At 46.4% G+C, this 18,350-nt stretch overlaps 1 protein-coding gene across 2 annotated transcripts in view; it reads left to right on the top strand.

The window, feature by feature from the left end:
- The first annotated feature begins 15,302 nt into the window (after positions 1–15,302).
- The window catches only part of CA9 (carbonic anhydrase 9), a 59,408-nt gene continuing 56,360 nt past the window's right edge, over positions 15,303–18,350 (top strand). For both annotated transcript variants that reach the window (XM_048834657.2, XM_048834658.2), the window contains exon 1: positions 15,303–15,548. In XM_048834657.2, coding sequence (XP_048690614.1) covers positions 15,446–15,548 — 103 coding nt within the window. In that variant the 5' untranslated portion in view covers positions 15,303–15,445. The remainder of the gene's footprint in view (positions 15,549–18,350) is intronic.

An 18,350-nucleotide genomic window follows, 5' to 3' on the forward strand; every position in this document is an offset into this window, starting at 1 on the left:
CCGCACACAAGAGAATGAAGGGTCACCCACCTAATTAGTGGAGCCGTGCAGGCGTGGCTCCACTAATTAGGTGCCTGGACCCTTGAGAAGACACACATGTAAGGTGAGGTGATGGCCTGGGGGGCAATAAGCAGAAAGCGGTAGGTGGGAGGGGACAGTGGGGTGAAGGGAATTTGGGACATGCAGGGCTGTGGCAGCCAGGGAAAGAGGTGACTTTCCCCAGCTTTCAGGGTTGTGGCTGCCGGGGAGCGATGGCCCTTCTCCCCAGCCCCAGGTCTGTGGCTGCTGTGGCTGGGGAGAGAAGGAGAGACCCCCCTCTCCTTCCCAGCTTCAGCTCTGTGGCTGCTGGGGACGAGGAGATACCTGCCTTCTTCCCAGCTCTAGTTTGGGGGCTGCCTCAGCAGGGGAGAGAGGGCACATCCATCACATTAGAAAGACTACTGATATTAAAATATGAGTTGTGTGCTTTTATTTGTAGAACAAAAAAATGTTTATTATTAAGGTTTTTTTATATAGCGCTTTTATCCAAAGTGCTTTACAATAGTTAGCTAACGGGACAAACAACATTTGTTTGCCCTTAGCAATTTTCAAGTGTTCCAAGAAACTTTTTTTGAGAACTATTGATCTAGACTATTCCTGACAGGTGTTTGTTTAAGCTGCTCTTAGAAGCCTCTAATGACAGGGATTCCACAGCCTTCCCAGGTCACCTGTCCCAGAATTTAACTGCCCTCATAGTTTAAAAGTTTTTCCTAATATCTAATCTGACCCTCCCTTGCTGCAGACTGAGACAATTACTAAGTGTCCTACCCTTAGTGGACATGGAGAACAATTGGTCATGGTCCTCTTTAAAACAGCCCTTAATATATTTGAAGGTTGTTATCAGGTGCCCCCTCAGTCTTCTTCTCTCAAGACTAAACATATCCAGGTTTTTAACCATTCTTCATCAGTCAGGTTGACTAAACCTGTTATCATTTTGTTGCTCTCTTCTGGACTCTCTCCAATTGATATAGAAGTCTATAAAATCTTGACTGGTGTTGAGAAAGTAAATAAGGAAGTATTATTTACTCCTCCTCATAATACAAGAACTATGGGTCACCAAATGAAATGAATAGGCAGCAGGTTTAAAACAAACAAAAGGAAGTATTTCTTCACACAATGCACAGTCAACCTGTGGAACTCTTTGCCAGAGGATGTTGTGAAGGGCAAGATTATAACAGGGTTCAAAAAAGAACTAGATAAGTTCATGGAGGATAGATCCATCAATGGCTATTAGCCAGGGTGGACAGGGATGGTGTCCCTAGCCTTTGTTTGCCAGAAGCTGGTAATGGGTGACAGGAGATGGATCACTTGATGATTACCTGTCCTGTTCATTCCCTCTGGGGCACCTGGCTTTGGCCACTGTCGGAAGAGAGGATACTGGGCTAAATGGACCTTTGGTCTGACCCAATATGGCCATTCTTATGTTCAATTTGTGCACATCTTTGTTAAAGTGGGGAGCCCAGAGCTGGACACAGTACTCCAGCTGAGGCTTCACCAATGCTGAGTAGAGCAGGAGAATTCCCTCTCATGTCTTACAAACAACATTCCTGTTAATACACCCTGGAATGATATTAGCTTTTTTCACAACTGCATCACATTATTGATTCATATTCAGTTTGTGATCCACTATCGCCCCCACATCCTTTTCCACAGCTCTGCTGCCTACCAGGTTTTTCCCTGTTTTGTATTTGTGCAATACATTTTTTCCTTCCTTAGTACTTTGCACTTGTCTTCATTGAATTGTACCTTGATTTCAGATCCTTCTGAATTATAATCCTGTTATCCAAAGTGTTTGCAAGCCCTCCCAACTTGATGTTGTCTGCAAATTTTATAAGTCTATTTTCCATTCCATCATCCAAGTTATTAATGAAAATACCGAACAGTACTGACCCCAGGACAGACCCCCTGTGAGACCCCCTGGATACGCCCTCCCAGATTGACAGTGAACCATTGATAACTACTCTTTGAGAAAAGAAAAGGAGTACTTGTGGCACCTTAGAGACTAACCAATTTATTTGAGCATGAGCTTTCGTGAGCTACAGCTCACTTCATCAAATAAATTGGTTAGACACAGGAGCAGCCAGCATCACAAAGAGAGAGAAGCCTGACAGACCATACTCAAAGAGTAGGTTTCAGAGTAACAGCCGTGTTAGTCTGTCTTTGCAAAAAGAAAAGGAGTACTTGTGGCACCTTAGAGACTGTCTGTCTGTCTCTCTCTCTCTCTCTCTCTCTCTGAACGTTCTAACCATAGAATCATAGACCATCAGGGTTGGAAGGGACCTCAGGAGGTCATCTACTCCAACCCCGTGCTACAATATAGTAGAAAGATAAGTTGCCTCAGGATCCCTAATGGGAACTGTAAACCCTGCCTCAGCCTTTCCCCTTTCCTCCTCCCTCTCTCTGGAAGTAGCATTCCTGCCCCCAAGCATACGGGGACCCTGAGTCTGTTCTGCAGAATCTAGCCCTGCCTGTTCTCTTCCCTCACTGTGGGATGAAGTGGCTGCACTGACCAGGAGATTCTGGGTCTGTAGCAAGACCAAAGGATGTGGTGGGGGGATATTTTATTATTTATTTTGATTTCTAACTGTTCAGTTTGCCTGAATGTGGAACTGCTCCATGTGCTCTGACATCAAGGGTATGTTTAGTCTGCGGAAGAGAAGAGTGAGTGGGGGATTTGATAGCTGCTTTCAACTACCTGAAGGGGGGTTCCAAAGAGGATGGATCTAGACTGTTCTCAGTGGTAGCAGATGACAGAACAAGGAGTAATGGTTTCAAGTTGCAAAGGGGGAGGTTTAGTTGGATATTAGGAAAAACTTTTTCACTAGGAGGGTGGTGAAACACTGGAATGCGTTACCTAGGGAGGTGGTGGAATCTCCTTCCTTTGAGGTTTTTAAGGACAGGCTTGACAAAGCCCTGGCTGGGATGATTTAGTTGGGGATTGGTCCTGCTTTGAGCAGGGGGTTGGACTAGATGACCTCCTGAGGTCCCTTCCAAGCCTGATATTCTATGAATCTATGATTCTATGTCTACACTGCATTGTAAACCCAAGCTCAGATTCAGGTTTAAGCCCAAACCCCTTTATTGTCCACACTCAAATCTTTCTGATTTGGGCCAGTAAGCCCTCAGGACTCAAGCCCATGGACTGAGCCAAGTCCCACTGGGCTTCAGGTCCAAGCCCTGCCATCTTGCAGTGTGAATGCAGCTCAAGTTGCAAACCCAAGTCAGAAAGTCTGTCTAGTGCCATGTGGACGTGTTAACACCGTTGTGAGATTCGGGTCCAGCAATTGGAAACCCAGGTTTACAATGCAGTGTGGGCTTGGAAACACTGAGTCCACAAACATGAGCCCAGAGACACAAGTTTAGGGTGCAGTGTAGACATGCCCTGAGAGGCTTCATATGGTGTGCTGGGCTGAAGTCCTTCAACCCATCCATCCTTTCTTGGCTGTGTGCCCCTGCCCAGCGCTGAGCCCAGGAGTGTTCAGTGCCCTTTGGAGACCTCCACTGTTTTGCAACAGGTTGACTCTGCATTGTGTGAAGAAATACTTCCTTTTATTTGTTTTTAAACTGCTGCCTATTCATTTCAATTGGTGATCCCTAGTTTTTGTGTTTTGAGAAGGAGTAAATAACACTTCCCCATTTACTTTCTCAACACCAGTCATGATTTTATAGACGTCTATCATATCCCTCCTTAGTTGTTTCTTTTCCAAGCTGAAAAGTCCCAATCTTCTTAATCTCTCCTCATACGGAAGCTGTTCCATACCCCTAATCATTTTTGTTGCCCTTTTCTGAACCTTTTCCAATTCCAATATATCTTTTTTGAGATGGGATGACCACATCTGCATGCAGTATTCAAGATATATATTCAAGGCAAATATAGTGCCCATATTTTAAAAAGAGAAGAAAGAGAACCCGGGTAACTACAGGCCAGTCAGCTTCACTTCAGTCCCTGGCAAAATCACGGAGCAGGTCCTCAGGGAATCCATTTTGAAGCACTTGGAGGAGAGGAAGGTGATCAGGAACAGTCAACATGGATTCACCAAAGGCAAGTCATGCCTGACCAACCTGATTGCCTTCTATGATGAGATCACTTGCTCAGTGGATATGGGGAAAGTGGTGGATGTGATATACCTTGACTTTAGCAAAGCTTTTAACATGGTCTCCCACAGTATTCTTGCCAGCAAGTTAAAAAAGTATGGATTGGATGAATGGGCTAGAAAGCTGGCTAGATTGTCAGGCTCAACGGGTAGCGATCAACGGCTTGATGTGTAGTTGGCAGCCGGTACCAAGCGGACTGCATGAGGGGTTGGTCCTGGGGTCGGTTTTGTTCAACATCTTTATTAATGATCTGGATAATGGGATGGATTGCACTCTCAGCAAGTTCGCAGATGGCACTAAGCTGGGGGGAGAGATAGATATACTGGAGGGTGGGATAGGGTCCAGAGTGACCTAGACAAATTGGAGGATTGGGCCAAAAGAAATCTGATGGGGTTCAACAAGGACAAGTGCAGAGTCTTGCGCTTAGGACAAAAGAATCCCATGCACTGCTACAGGCTGGGGACCGCCAGGCTAAGCAGCAGTTCTGCAGAAAAGGACCTGGGGATTACAGTGGATAAGAAGCTGGATATGAGTCAACAATGTGCCCTTGTTGCCAAGAAGGCCAACAGCATATTGGGCTGTATTAGTAGGAGCATTGCCAGCAGACCGAGGGACGTGATTATTCCCCTCTATATGGCACTGGTGAGGCCACAGCTGGAGTACTGTGTCCAGTTTTGGGCCCCACACTACAGAAGGGATGTGGACAAATTGGAGAGAGTCCAGCAGAGGGCAATGAAAATGATTAGGGGGCTGGGGCACATGACGTATGAGGAGAGGCTGAGGGAACTGGGGTTATTTATTCTGCAGAAGGGAAGAATGAGGGGGGATTTGATAGCCTTCAACTACCTGAAGGGATGTTCCAAAGAGGATGGAGCTCGGCTGTTCTCAGTCGTGGCAGATGACAGAACAAGGAGTAATGGTCTCAAGTTGCAGTGGGGGAGGTCTAGGTTGGATATTAGGAAACACTTTTGCACAAGGAGGGTGGTGAAGCACTGGAATGGGTTACCTAGGAAGGTGGTGGAATCTCCATCTTTAGAGGTTTTTAAGGCCTGGCTTGACAAAGCCCTGGTTGGGATGATTTAGTTGGTGTTGGTCCTGCTTTGAGCAGGGGGGTGGGACTAGATGACCTCCTGAGGTCTCTTCCAACCCTAATATTCTATGATTTTGAGATAGAGGAAATTTGATATTATCTGTCTTATTATCCCTCCCTTTCTGAAAGCTTTTTTGACTGCTGCTGCACATTGAGTGGATGTTTTCAGAGAACTATCCACAATGACTCCAAGATCTCTTTCTTGAGTGGTAACAGCTAATTTAGACCCCATCATTGTGTATGTATAGTTGGGATGATGTTTTCCAATGTGAATTACTTTGCAATTATCAACATTGAATTTCACACGCCATTTTGTTGCCCAGTCAGCCAGGTTTGTGAGATTCCTTTGTAGCTCTTCACAATCTGCTTTGGACTTAACTATCTTGAGTATCAGGGGGTAGCCGTGTTATCCACAGAAACAACAAGGTTTCGTGGGTTAAAATACCACTTCTTGCATCTGAAGAAGTGGTATTTTACCCACGAAAGCTTATGCCCAAATAAATCTGATAGTCTTTAAGGTGCCACCGGACTCTTTGTTATCTTGAGTAGTTTTGTATCATCTGCAAATTTTGCTACCTCACTGTTTACCCCTTTTTTCAGGTCATTTATGAAAATGTTGAACACTACTGGTCCCAGTACAGACCCCTGAGGGACACCACTATTTACCTCTCTTCATTCTGAAAACTGACCATTTATTCCTACCCTTTGTTTCCTATCTTTTAACCAGTTACTGATCCGTGAGAGGACCTTCCCTCTTATCCCATGACAGCTTACTTTGCTTAAGAGTCTTTAGCGAGGGACTTTATTAAAGGCTTTCTGAAAATCTAAGTACACTATATCCACTTGATCACCCTTGTCCACATGCTTGTTGACCCCCTCAAAGAATTCCAGTAGATTGGTGAGGCGTGATTTCCCTTTACAAAAACCATGTTGACTTTTCCCCAACAAATCATGTTCATCTATGTGTGTGACAGTTCTGTTCTTTGCCATAGTTTCAACCATTTTGCCCAGTACTGAAGTTAGGCTTACGGGCCTGTAATTGCTGGGATCAGCTCTGGAGTCTTTTTTAAAAATTGACATCACATTAGCTATCCTCCAGTCATCTGGTACAGAAGCTGATTTAAATGATAGGTTACAGACTACAGTTAGTAGTTGTGCAATTTCACATTTGGGTTCCTTCAGCACTCTTGGGTGAATACCATCTGGTCCTGGTTGCTTCTTCCTGTTTAGTTTATCAATTTGTTCCAACACTTCCTCTAAAGACACTGCAATCTTGGACATTTCCTCAGATTTGTCACCTAAAAAGAATGGCTCAAGTTTGGGAATCTCCCTCACATTCTCAGCCGTGAAGACCGAGGCAAAGAATTCATTTAGTTTCTCCTCAATGGTCTTATTGTCCTTGAGTGCTCCTTTAGCATCTTGATCATCTAGTGGCCCCACTGGTTGTTTAGCAGACTTCCTGCTTCTTATGTACTTAATTTTTATTTATTTTTTGCTATTCTTTTTGGGTCTTTGGCTATCTATTCTTGAAATTCTTTTTGTCCTTCCTAATTATATTTTTTACACCTCACTTGCCAGAGTTTATGCTTCTTTCTATTTTCCTCAATAGGATTTAACTTCCAATTTTTAAAGGATATCTTTTTGCCTCTCACTGCTTCTTTTACTTTGTTGTTTAGCCACCGTGGCACTTTTTTGGTTCATAGAATCATAGAATATCAGGCTTGGAAGGGACCTCAGGAGGTCATCTAGTCCAACCCCCTGCTCAAAGCAGGACCAATCCCCAATTTTTTTTTTACACCAGATCCCTAAATGGCCCCCTCAAGGAATGAACTCACAACCCTGTGTTTAGCAGGCCAATGCGCAAACCACTGAGCTATCCACTCCCCCCTTCTCTTACTATGCTTTTTAATTTGGGGTATACATTTAAGTTGAGCCTCTGTTATGGTGTCTTTTAAAAGTTCCCATGAAGCTTGCAGGGATTTCACTTTTGGCACTATACCTTTTAATTTTTGTTTCACCAACTTCCTCATTTTTGTATAGTCCCCCTTTCTGAAATTAAATGCTACCATTTGGGGCTGCTGTGGTGTTTTCCCCACCACAAGGATGTTATATTTATATAATTTATTGTGGTAACTATAACCAAGAAGTCCAGCTATATTCACCTCTTGGGCCAGATCCTGTGCTCCACTTAGGACTAAATCAAGAATTGCCTCTCCTCTTGTGGGTTTCAGGACTAGCTGCTCCAAGAAGCAGTCATTTAAGGTGTCAGAAACTTTATCTCTGCATCCTGTCCTGAGGTGACATGTACCCAGTCAATATGGGGATGTGAAATCACCCATTATTATTGAGTTTTTTATTTTAATGGCCTCTAATCTCCCTGAGGATTTCACAGTTACCATCACCATTCTGGTGAGGTGGGCAGTAGTATATCTCTACTGTTATGTTCTTATTATTCAAGCATGGAAGTACTATCCATAGAGAGTCTATGGTACAGTTTGGCTCATTTAAGATTTGTACTTCATTTGATTCTACGCTTTTTTTCACATATAATGCCACTCCCCCATCAGCATGACCTGTTATGTCCTTCCGATATATTTAGTACATTATTACTACTGTGTCCCATTGATTATCCTCATTCCAGCAGGAGAAAAAAACTTGTGTAGTGATAATCAGGGGCTCGTTCACCTGCACATCTACCAATGTGATACATGCCATCGTGTGCCAGCAATGCCCCTCTGCCGTGTACATTGGCCAAACCGGACAGTCTCTAAACAAAAGAATAAATGGACACAAATCGGACTTCGAGAATTATAACATTCAAAAACCAGTTGGAGAACACTTCAACCTCCCTGGACACTCAATTACAGACCTAAAAGTGGCAATTTTTCAACAAAAATACTTGAAAAACAGACTCCAACAAGAAACCAGAATTAATTTGCAAACTGGACACCGTCAAATTAGGCTTGAATAAAGACTAGGAGTGGATGGGTCATTACACAAACTAAAAACTATTTCCCCATGCTAATTTTCCCCCTACTGTTACTCACACCTTCTTGTCAACTGTTTGAAATGGGCCATCCTGATTATCACTACAAAAGTTTTTTTTTCCTGCTGATAATAGTCCACCTTAATTGTTTTGTCTCATTAGAGTTGGTATGGCAACCCCCATCTTTTCATGTTCTCTGTATATATATATATATATATCTCTTCCTACTGTAGTTTCCACTCCATGCATCTGATGAAGTGGGTTTTAGCCCACAAAAGCTTGTGCCCAAATAAATTCGTTAGTCTCTAAGGTGCCACAAGTACTCCTCATTCTTTTTTCATTTGACTGTTTCTCATCAGATCCTATCTGTATTTTATCTTCCATCCTCTCCTCCTTACTAGGACATAGAGAATCTCCATTAATAGATCCTCCCCTAAGGGATGTCTCTGTCCAAATTATGTGCTCCTCTGCACCTGTCGGCTTTCCTCCAGTCTTTAGTTTAAAAACTGCTCTACGACCTTTTTAATGTTAAGTGCCAGCAGCAATCTGGTTCCATTTTGGTTTAGGAGGAGCCCATCCTTCCTGTATAGGCTCCCCCTTTCCCAAAACATTCCCTAGTTCCTAATAAATCTAAACCCCTACTCCCTACACCATTTTCTCATCCATGCATTGAGACTCTGCAGTTCTGCCTGTCTAACTGGCCCTGTGCGTGGAACTGGAAGCATTTCAGAGAATGCTACCATGGAGGTCCTGGACATCAATCTTTTACCTAGCAGAGGATGTAGGATGCCATGCTCATCTACCTGGCATGGGAGGTCTCCTGTGATGAAGCCAGGCCCTGGGGAGTGGCTGAAGGCATGTCCCACTGTATCCCAGCTGAGGAGCTGGAAGGAGGAGCTGATGGACATTCTGAGTGACACTCAGTTCAACCCAGAGCTCCAGGGGGTACCCAGGCTAGGCACGTGGACACAGAGAGATTCCATCAGCAAGTCCAGAGGTGCCTGTATTGGCCTGGCTGGTGCATGGGTCAAGCCCTACTATTAGGGTGACCAGATGTCCCGATTTTATAGTCCCGATATTTGGGGCTTTTTCTTATATAGGCTCCTCTTACCCCCTACCCCCATCGTGATTTTTCACTCTTGCTGTCTGGTCACCCTACCTGCTATAGCTACAAAAGAACCTGACTTGCCTGGAGACAAGGGGATTAGGGATAATCTGTGCTCACTACCAGCTCTGGAAAGAAGCAGCAGGTACACTCTGGTGAAGGACATCAAGGAGCTTGGACGCTCTCCAGGGGCTTTGCTGAGCAGTTTGTGGCCAGGCCTGGGCTGCTGCACTCGGTAGCCTGAGCAGGCCTGGAATTTCCAGCTGAGGTTGTTCTGGGAGGAATGTGTTTCTCCCTCCCTCCATTCACAGCCAGTGCAACTGTCACCTTTCCTCAGCGCTGGCAGCTGCTCCTCGGGGTACCGCTGGCACAATCCAGCGATGAGCAGTCCTCCCCTGGTTCCAACCCCCTCTTGGTGGCAAATGACTGAGTTCAGCCCAGTAACATGGCTGCAGAATGGGGCCAGTCACCTGAGGGACACACTGAACCTGCCAAGTATGTGACCTATTTAGCAGGAGCCCTTGGCACAGTGAGCCAGGCTGAAGAAGCAGTCCCAGCACAGGGGTGCCCAAAGGCAGAAAGAGTCCATTGCATTAAGGACAGGCATAGCAGCAGGGCAAGCTGGCTCGGGACTGTATGTTAAACTGCAGAGGCGGTAGCAGGGCCCATGTGAGCACTGCTTGCAGGAGATGGGAGGTACTCTGCATGCTCTTTGAGCAACCACTCCCTATGGGTTGAAGGGTGCGACTGCCACAAGCAGAGTTTAGCAGACTAGCATCCTGGTGGAGGAACTTGTGATTATGGCATAGAACTGGGACGCTGGAGACCTGAAGTCTATTTCCAGCTCTGCCACTGACCCCTCTGTGACCTTGGGCAAGTCCCTTCTGAGATCTCTGCCTGTTTCCCCATCTGTACAGTGGGGCTAGTAATATGCCTTGCCTCCCAAGCATGTGAAGCTAACTCCATTCATGTCTGGGGAACTGGGTAACAGCTCCAAGGCTCTGTTGCAAATGTGAGTGCATGGCCTCTGAGGTTAGCTAGGGCATGCATGGCTTTTAAGACTTGACTGGACCACTGTGATTATCTAGGCTGACCTCCTGCATAACACAAGTCATCGAACTTCCCTGTATTAAAACCTGTGACAAGGCCAAGAGCTGTGCTGGAGTTTGAGCATATTTTTTAGGAAAACATCCCATCTTGATTTAAAAATCTCCAGTGATGGAGGATCCACCACATTCCTTGGTAAATTGTTCCAATAGTTAATTACTATCACTGTTAAAAATTTGCACCTTATTTCTAGTCTGAATTAATCTACCTTTAACTTCCCGCTGTTGTGTCAAGTTATACCTTTGTCTGCTAATGTCCATGTAGGTAGTTATATGTTGTGATCATCACCCACCCCTTCATCTCTTTGAGAAGTTAAATAGATTGAGCTCCTTAAGAATTTCACTACATGGCATGTGTCAAGGCTGATTCCTCACTCTGGCACTTCGAGGGCAGAAGATGGGGGCCCGCAAGGATTCTAAAAATTAACACTGGCCGCTCCAGGCTTGAATTAAACTCCCAAGGTTAAAGCTTCTCTCTGACCTTGGATTGGTAGATGCTGCCACCACCCAAGTGCAGGTTTCAGAGTAACAGCCGTGTTAGTCTGTATTCGCAAAAAGAAAAGGAGTACTTGTGGCACCTTAGAGACTAACCAATTTATTTGAGCATAAGCTTTCGTGAGCTACAGCTCACTTCATCGGATGCATACTGTGGAAAGTGTAGAAGATCTTTTTATATACACACAAAGCATGAAAAATACCTCCTCCCACCCCACTCTCCTGCTGCTAATAGCTTATCTAAAGTGATCACTCTCCTTACAATGTGTATGATAATCAAGTTGGGCCATTTCCAGCACAAATCCAGGTTTTCTCACCCCCCCACACACACACACACAAACCCACCTGCACATCCACCAATGTGATAGATGCCATCATGTGCCAGCAATGCCCCTCTGCTATGTACATTGGTCAAACTGGACAGTCTCTACGCAAAAGAATAAATGGACACAAATCAGATGTCAAGAATTATAACATTCATAAACCAGTCGGAGAACACTTCAATCTCTCTGGTCCCGCGATTACAGACATGAAAGTTGCTATATTACAATAAAAAAACTTCAAATCGAGACTCCAGCGAGAAACTGTTGAATTGGAATTCATTTGCAAATTGGATACAATTAACTTAGGCTTGAATAGAGACTGGGAGTGGCTAAGTCATTATGCAAGGTAACCTATTTCCCCTTGTTTTTTCCTACCCCCCCCCACACCTCCTCAGACATTATAGTTAAACCCTGGATTTGTGCTGGAAATGGCCCACCTTCATTATCATACACATTGTAAGGAGAGTGATCACTTTAGATAAGCTATTAGCAGCAGGAGAGTGGGGTGGGAGGGGGTATTTTTTCATGCTTTGTGTGTATATAAAAAGATCTTCTACACTTTCCACAGTATGCATCCGATGAAGTGAGCTGTAGCTCACGAAAGCTTACACCCAAGTGCAGAATCCCTTTGAGAGCCCAGGAAGGCACACTTGGGAATTCCTTCCTGTGGGGCACCCTCAAGCCCTTTCACCTGCACCCCCAGGGAAGAGCTGAGAAAGAAAAGAAAAAAAGAAATCATCTGTTTCCACTAGCTAATAAAAAAAAAAAAAAAACCACATACACAAACCTCGTAAGACACAGAACTTCAATCCTGTTCTTAAAGAAAGGTAAATTTTATTAATAAATAAATAAATAAAAATACATCTGAAAACTCAGGCTATTGCTAGATTTTAAGAGAGAAAATACAAGGATTAAGCACCAAAAATAGCTTTCTTGAGGTCCAACTTAAAGGTTACAAGCAAAACAAAAGCACCTGGAGTTAGCACAGAGGAATCCACAAGCCATAAAGAAATAAGAAATAAACCTGATCACGTCTTTCTAGACATTTCCTGATCCACTTACATATCTGGGGTTTCAAATGAGTAGTTTCTTGGTTTGATCTGATCATTTTTCATACCTGGCCCAAGCTTTTTAATGCTTAGTTGCTGTCCTGGCCCTCTCCCCGGGAGAACAACCACAGACAGACAAAGGGGAAGTTTTTCTCAATTTTAAAATGTTCTAGCCTTCCCATTGGCTCTTTTGGTCAGGTGCCCACTCCTGTCCTTTTACCCAGGGCCGGCTCCAGTGTTTTTGCTGCCCCAAGTGGCAAAAAAAAACAACAATTTGCCGCCGAACATGGAGGCGGAGTCCTGCCTGCCGAACACAGAGGCGGAGTGATGGTGCGGCCGCCGAATTGCTGCCAGCGACCGAAGAAGAGTCATGTCCCTGCCGCCAAATTCCCGCTGCCGCAGAGGGCGGATTGCTGTCCCAGAGCCCAACGTCCTGCCGCCCCTTTACATTGCCCGCCTCAAGCACCTGCTTGGTTCGCTGGTGCCTGGAGCCGACGCTGCTTTTACCTATGCATAGCAGTGAGACTCTTTAACCTTTTACAGGTAAAGCAAGTAGAGAACAGCTACTAAGAGGGATTTTATAGCTAACTGGCTGGCTGGGTGTCCATAAAAAGGAGTTTACTCCCCACCCCCTTCATTTATCACAGCATGTTTTCCCATGAGTCAGTCATTCTCATGGCTCTTCTCTCAACAGTCTTTCCAATGTATCCACATCCTTCTTGAAGTGTGGACACCAGAATTGGACACAGGATTCCAGCAGTGTTCAAACGAGTGCCAAATACAGATGTGATATAACCTCTCTACTCCTACTCACTATTCCCCTCTCTATACATCCAGAGGTCACATTCGCCTTTTTGGTCACCCTGGGAGCTCATGATCTGCTGATTATCCCCCAGAACGCCCAACTCTTTTTCAGAGTCACTGCTTCCCCGGATGAAGTCCCCCTGCCTGTAAGTATGTCCCACGTTCTTTGTTCCTATATGTATGCCCTTGCATTTGGATGTATTTAAATGCATATTGTTGCCTGTGTCCCATTTGCTAAGTGATCAAGATCCCTCTGTATTATCAGTGACCTGTCTTCTTCATTATTTACCACTTCCCTAATCTTTGTCACCTTTATCAGTAAACATTATCAGTAAAAATTTTGGTTTTTTCCAAGTCATTGATAAAAATGTTTAATGGTGTAAGGCCAAGAACTGATCCTTGCAGGACTCCATTAGAAACACACCCACTCTGACGATGACTCACCATTTATAATTACATTCTGAGACCTACGGTGTAATCAGTCTGTAATCCATTAGATGTTTGCCATGTTAAATTTATATCACTGTAGTTTATTAATCAATATGTCCTGCAGTGCCCAGTCAAATACCTCACAGATGTCTAAATATTACTATGAGCTTTGTTAGCCAAACTTGTGATCTCATCAAAAAACGGTATGTTACTTTGATGAGACCTGTTCTCAGACATAGCTGTTGATTGGCATTAATTATATTACATTGTTTTAGTTAGTTATTAATCAAGTCTTAAATCAACCATTCCATGATTTTGCTCGGGATCAGTGTCAGGATGACAGGTTAAAGTAACCTGGGTCATCCCATTTACCTTTTTAAATGTTGACACAAGAGCTTTCTTCCACTCCTCTGGAACTTTCCCAGTGTTCCAAGACTTATTAAAAATCAACATTAATGGTCAGTGAGTTCCTCAGCCAGATCCTTTAATACTCTTGGATGCAAGTTATCTGGACCTGCTGATGTAGAAATGTCTAACAGTAGTAGATGCTGTTTGACATCCTCCTCGGTTGCTATTGGAATGGAATGTATTTCATCAACATATAATAGGATATGAACACATCATCTGTTTATTTCCCAAATACAGAGCTGAAATGTTTACCAAACACTTCTGCCTTTTCTGTATTATTATTGACAGGTCTACCATGCCCATCTAGTTATAGAGTATGATCACTGTTAGGATTCTCTCTATATACTTAAACTCCTTTGTATTGTCCTTAACTCTGCTGAGCAGTGGAATGAGGGCAATATCTGCCTCAGGCCTCACTCTCCTGTCAAAGGGCGTCCCCTTGGGGCGTGGGCTCCTGAGCCCTCTGTGTCATAGGAAGGGTGGGGGGTGTAGTTATAAGTGGATGGGTCACAAATGCTCTGTTTATGGGGCTCATGGAGGAATCTATCCCCAGATCCCATTGCTGTGAGAAGGGCGCTCTGCTTCTAGGGCTCACAGAGGGGTCAGTTCTCAGGTCCCATTGCCAGGGGAGGGGAGGTGTGTTTATGGGGCTTACAGGGGGAGGGGGCCAGGCCACAGCCCCTGTTGCTATGGGAGAGGAGTTGTGGTTATGGGGCTCACAGAGGAGTTGGACCCAGGCCCATTGCTATAGGAGGTTATGTTGTTATGGGCTCATGGAACAGTTGGTTCCACACCCCATTACTATGAGAGAGGAGCTGTGGTTATGGGGCTCACTAAGGGTTTTTTTCCAGGACCCATAGCTATGGGAGAGGAGCTGTGGTTATGGGGCTCATGGAGGGGTCAGTCCCAGGCCCCATTGTTATGAGAGAGGAGCTGTGGTTATGGGGTTCACAGAGGGGTCAGTCCCAGCCCCATTGGTATGGGAGGGGAGCTGTGGTTATTGGGCTCATGGAGGGGTCAGTCCCAGGCCCCACTGGTATTGGAGGGGAGCTGTGGTTATGGGGATAATGGAGGGTCGGTCCCAGGCCCCGTTGTTATGGGAGAAGAGCTGTGGCTGTGTTTGAGCTGCATTGCTGGTAGGTTGTCTGAAAAGGAAACCCTGTTCAAGCTCCGGGAGCGTCCCTTGGCTCTAGTCCATGTTAAGGCTCAGTGTATGCACACCCTGGTCCCAGCCCAGACCCCCCAGCTGGCAATGACATTGAACTTCAGGCAAGCTCCCAGTGCAGCATGTATTTCACCCTTCACCTGCCCCGCAGACTTTGCCTGCAGTCTCTATAAAAGGTAAAGGCTGGTGACTCACTGCCCCCTCCCGCTCCTGCCCTCTCTCTCTCTCCCTCTCACGTAGACACAGTTCAGCTCCAGCCGCCCAGCACAGCTTGCTGCGGCTCTGGCAGCCAGAGGCAGGCTCTGCAGTGGAGAAGTGGGGCCGTCCCACTGAACTGGTACTTGTTAGAGGATGAGCTGCACCAGGCTGGGTCTCTCTCTCCTGCTGCTGGCTGCCCTGGGCTGGACTGAGGACGAGCATGGCTCAGAGCACGCTTCTCACCCCAAAAAGAAAGGTGAGTAGATCCCAGACTCCGTCTCTGGTTCCCTTGGCCACACACAGCTCTCTGGTGTCTGGCTGCTCACTCTAGGGAGAGATGGGGCGCAGGGTATATGGTGATGGTTCTGCTCCCCACAGGGCTGGCTGGTGTCTCCCTGCTGGTTCTCTAACACATCCCAAGAGGGCTGACTGAAGCATGTCCTGTTTGTGTCATGGGGCAATTGTCTGCCAGGAGAGCAGTGTCACTGTTGCCTGTCCTCAGGCATGGATCAGCCTTTCAGCCGCAGGACCTCTTGCCCTGCACTCGTTCTAAGGCAGCTCCCTATGAGCCATTCATCATCTTACTCATCTTGGCCAAGGAGAGCCCTGCTGGAGGAATGCTCCTGCACAGACAGTGCGTCAGTTCCTGCCCACAGTCCCCCAGCCCAAATCCTAGACCCGCTTCCTGTCTCTCAGCATCTGCTGGACCAGCGCACGCAGCCAGGGCACCCGTCACAGCAGCAGCTAAACCCCGGGGACTCCCACCAAAAGTTCAGTCAGTGGGGATGGAATTTCTCCCAGCTTCACCTTGACACCCACAAATGGCACCACAATGCAGGGAAGGTTGCCAGCTGTATTGACCCTGGAGAACCCAGCAGACCTGCAAACTGGAATAGCCTGGTCAGGTGTAACCACAGCAACATCTCCCCACCAGGCATTCTGCCAATTAAACAAGCATTGTGTACACAGCCGTACCGACCCTCCACCCCCTTTGGCTGAGACCCCATGACCCCCACCATGTATAGATCCTGTGCCCCCTTTCACTCACCCACCATGTATAGATTCTGTACCCCCTTTCCCTCACCTTAGTCCCCTCCTTATGTGCACAGACTTATAGGACTTAAAGCCACAAGGGACCATGATAGTCATACAGGCTGACATCCTGCCTAGCACATGGTCCCATTCTTCCCACCATGTACACACCCCTCATCTCTCCTGCTCACCTCGCCCGCTCTCTGCATACAGCTCCTGAGCCATCTCCTGCAGCCCCCCCTTTCTCCTCGCTGGGCCCCACACCCCTTTCCACACATTAATTCCTTTTTCCATCAGTTCAAAGGGATTAATGTCAACTTGGCAGTTGCAGCTCTAACACTCAGGGGAAAGCGATGGCATGTGACTGGTATGGTCAGCAACTCAGACGGCGGCCTGGCACAGCTGCCTGGGCAGTGAGGCTGTCAAGATTTATGGCACAGACACATGGGCAATAAGGTGCTGGGGGGAGGAGACGCACATGGGGATGGACCTGAAACAGCTGCATGGATATTCCAATGCTGAGCTGGTTTATGGTGCTTTTCCTCTGTAGCGTTGGTCTGTTGGCTGTGAGCTTGCTCAGATACACTGCTCCAATAGGGGCCATTTCACACTCACGTCTATGGCCCCTTAGTGCAGCGCTGGGCTATCACAGAACCTGCCTGAATCCCCTGAGAAATCGATGAGGTGCCTGGGGAGCAGGAGAGAAAAGTGCAGTGATGTTTTTTTCCAAACAGCATCAGTCATGCTCTATTCTGCTGGAGGAATAAATTCAGCCACATCTCAGTGCAAGGCCAGGAGGCTGTGATACAGCGGAAGGGCTGTGGTCATGTCTCAGTGATAGAGGCTCTTAGGGACTGTCACACACTTCAGTTCAGTAAGACTTGATTGTTATGACTGACTAGACAAGTGCTGCAAAGTGCAAGGAAGAAACAGTCCACCACAGTCTCTGTCGGAGGTGGGGTTACGATTCGCTCAGGTCAGTGCTTCATGTCTTTGGGGTTTGATCCCCTGGGTCCATTTGTTGTTCCTGCCCATCCCTGCCCCAGGGCAGGTGGTTCCATAGAGTGGGGCTGTTTCTTTCCATCTCCAGGGTCCAGCAGTTCTTTACTCTGGTAAGATATTGCTTAGGATTCCTGATAGTTGGAGTCTAATTTCCGTTTGTTCCTTTGCTGTGAGACATTGGACTAGAAAGTTTCTCTTTCTCTCTCTTCTCTAAAAAGAAAAGGAGGACTTGTGGCACCTTAGAGACTAACCAATTTATTTGAGCATAAGCTTTCGTGAGCTACAGCTCGCTTATTCAATGAAGTGAGCTGTAGCTCACGAAAGCTTATGCTCAAATAAATTGGTTAGTCTCTAAGGTGCCACAAGTCCTCCTTTTCTTTTTGCGAATACAGACTAAAACGGCTGCTGCTCTGAAATCTCTCTTCTCTGTCCACTGGCTGGACAGTCACTGCTTTGTGAGTTTGGCATATGCTTTGTGCCAGCTGGTCCTCACTCCTGGTTTATGGTCACTGAGTCTGTATTTGGTGAGGGCTTGTCTGTTTCTGCACATGTGGCTGCAGTGATGTCTGTATCACAGTGTGATTGTTCTGTGCAGGGATCTGGGGCTGTTTTGGATTTGTTCCCCCTCGCTGCCCAGTGTATGTTTGCATTCTAGGTGCTGGGCTTGTGCCTGGCATGTTTTCTGGCTGTGGGTAAGGGTCTTTGCTCTATCGGTCAGGTGCTGAGAGGGCTGGTGCTGAGCCCAGGGAGTGGGGATGCAGAGGTGTCTGTGCTGCAGGGGGCACTGGGGGGTACTATAGCTGGGGGGTGCTGTCACGTTTCCAGGCTGGAAGTTCCCGGGGGGGGGGGGGTCAATACAAGAGTGAGGCTGCAGTTGTGTTGTCCATGTACAGGGGTTTCCTGGGAGCTCAGAGCGTGCGGCAGCTCTAGACGGCTGAGAGCCAGGCGGGCACTGAGAACACAGCAGTGAGTGCAGTTGGAGAGCCTAGACAGACTGAGCCATGGGCACAGAGTAGTGAGTTCT

Source organism: Caretta caretta, chromosome 5 (genome assembly GCF_965140235.1).
Source record: "Caretta caretta isolate rCarCar2 chromosome 5, rCarCar1.hap1, whole genome shotgun sequence".
NCBI classification, from domain to species: domain Eukaryota; kingdom Metazoa; phylum Chordata; order Testudines; family Cheloniidae; genus Caretta; species Caretta caretta.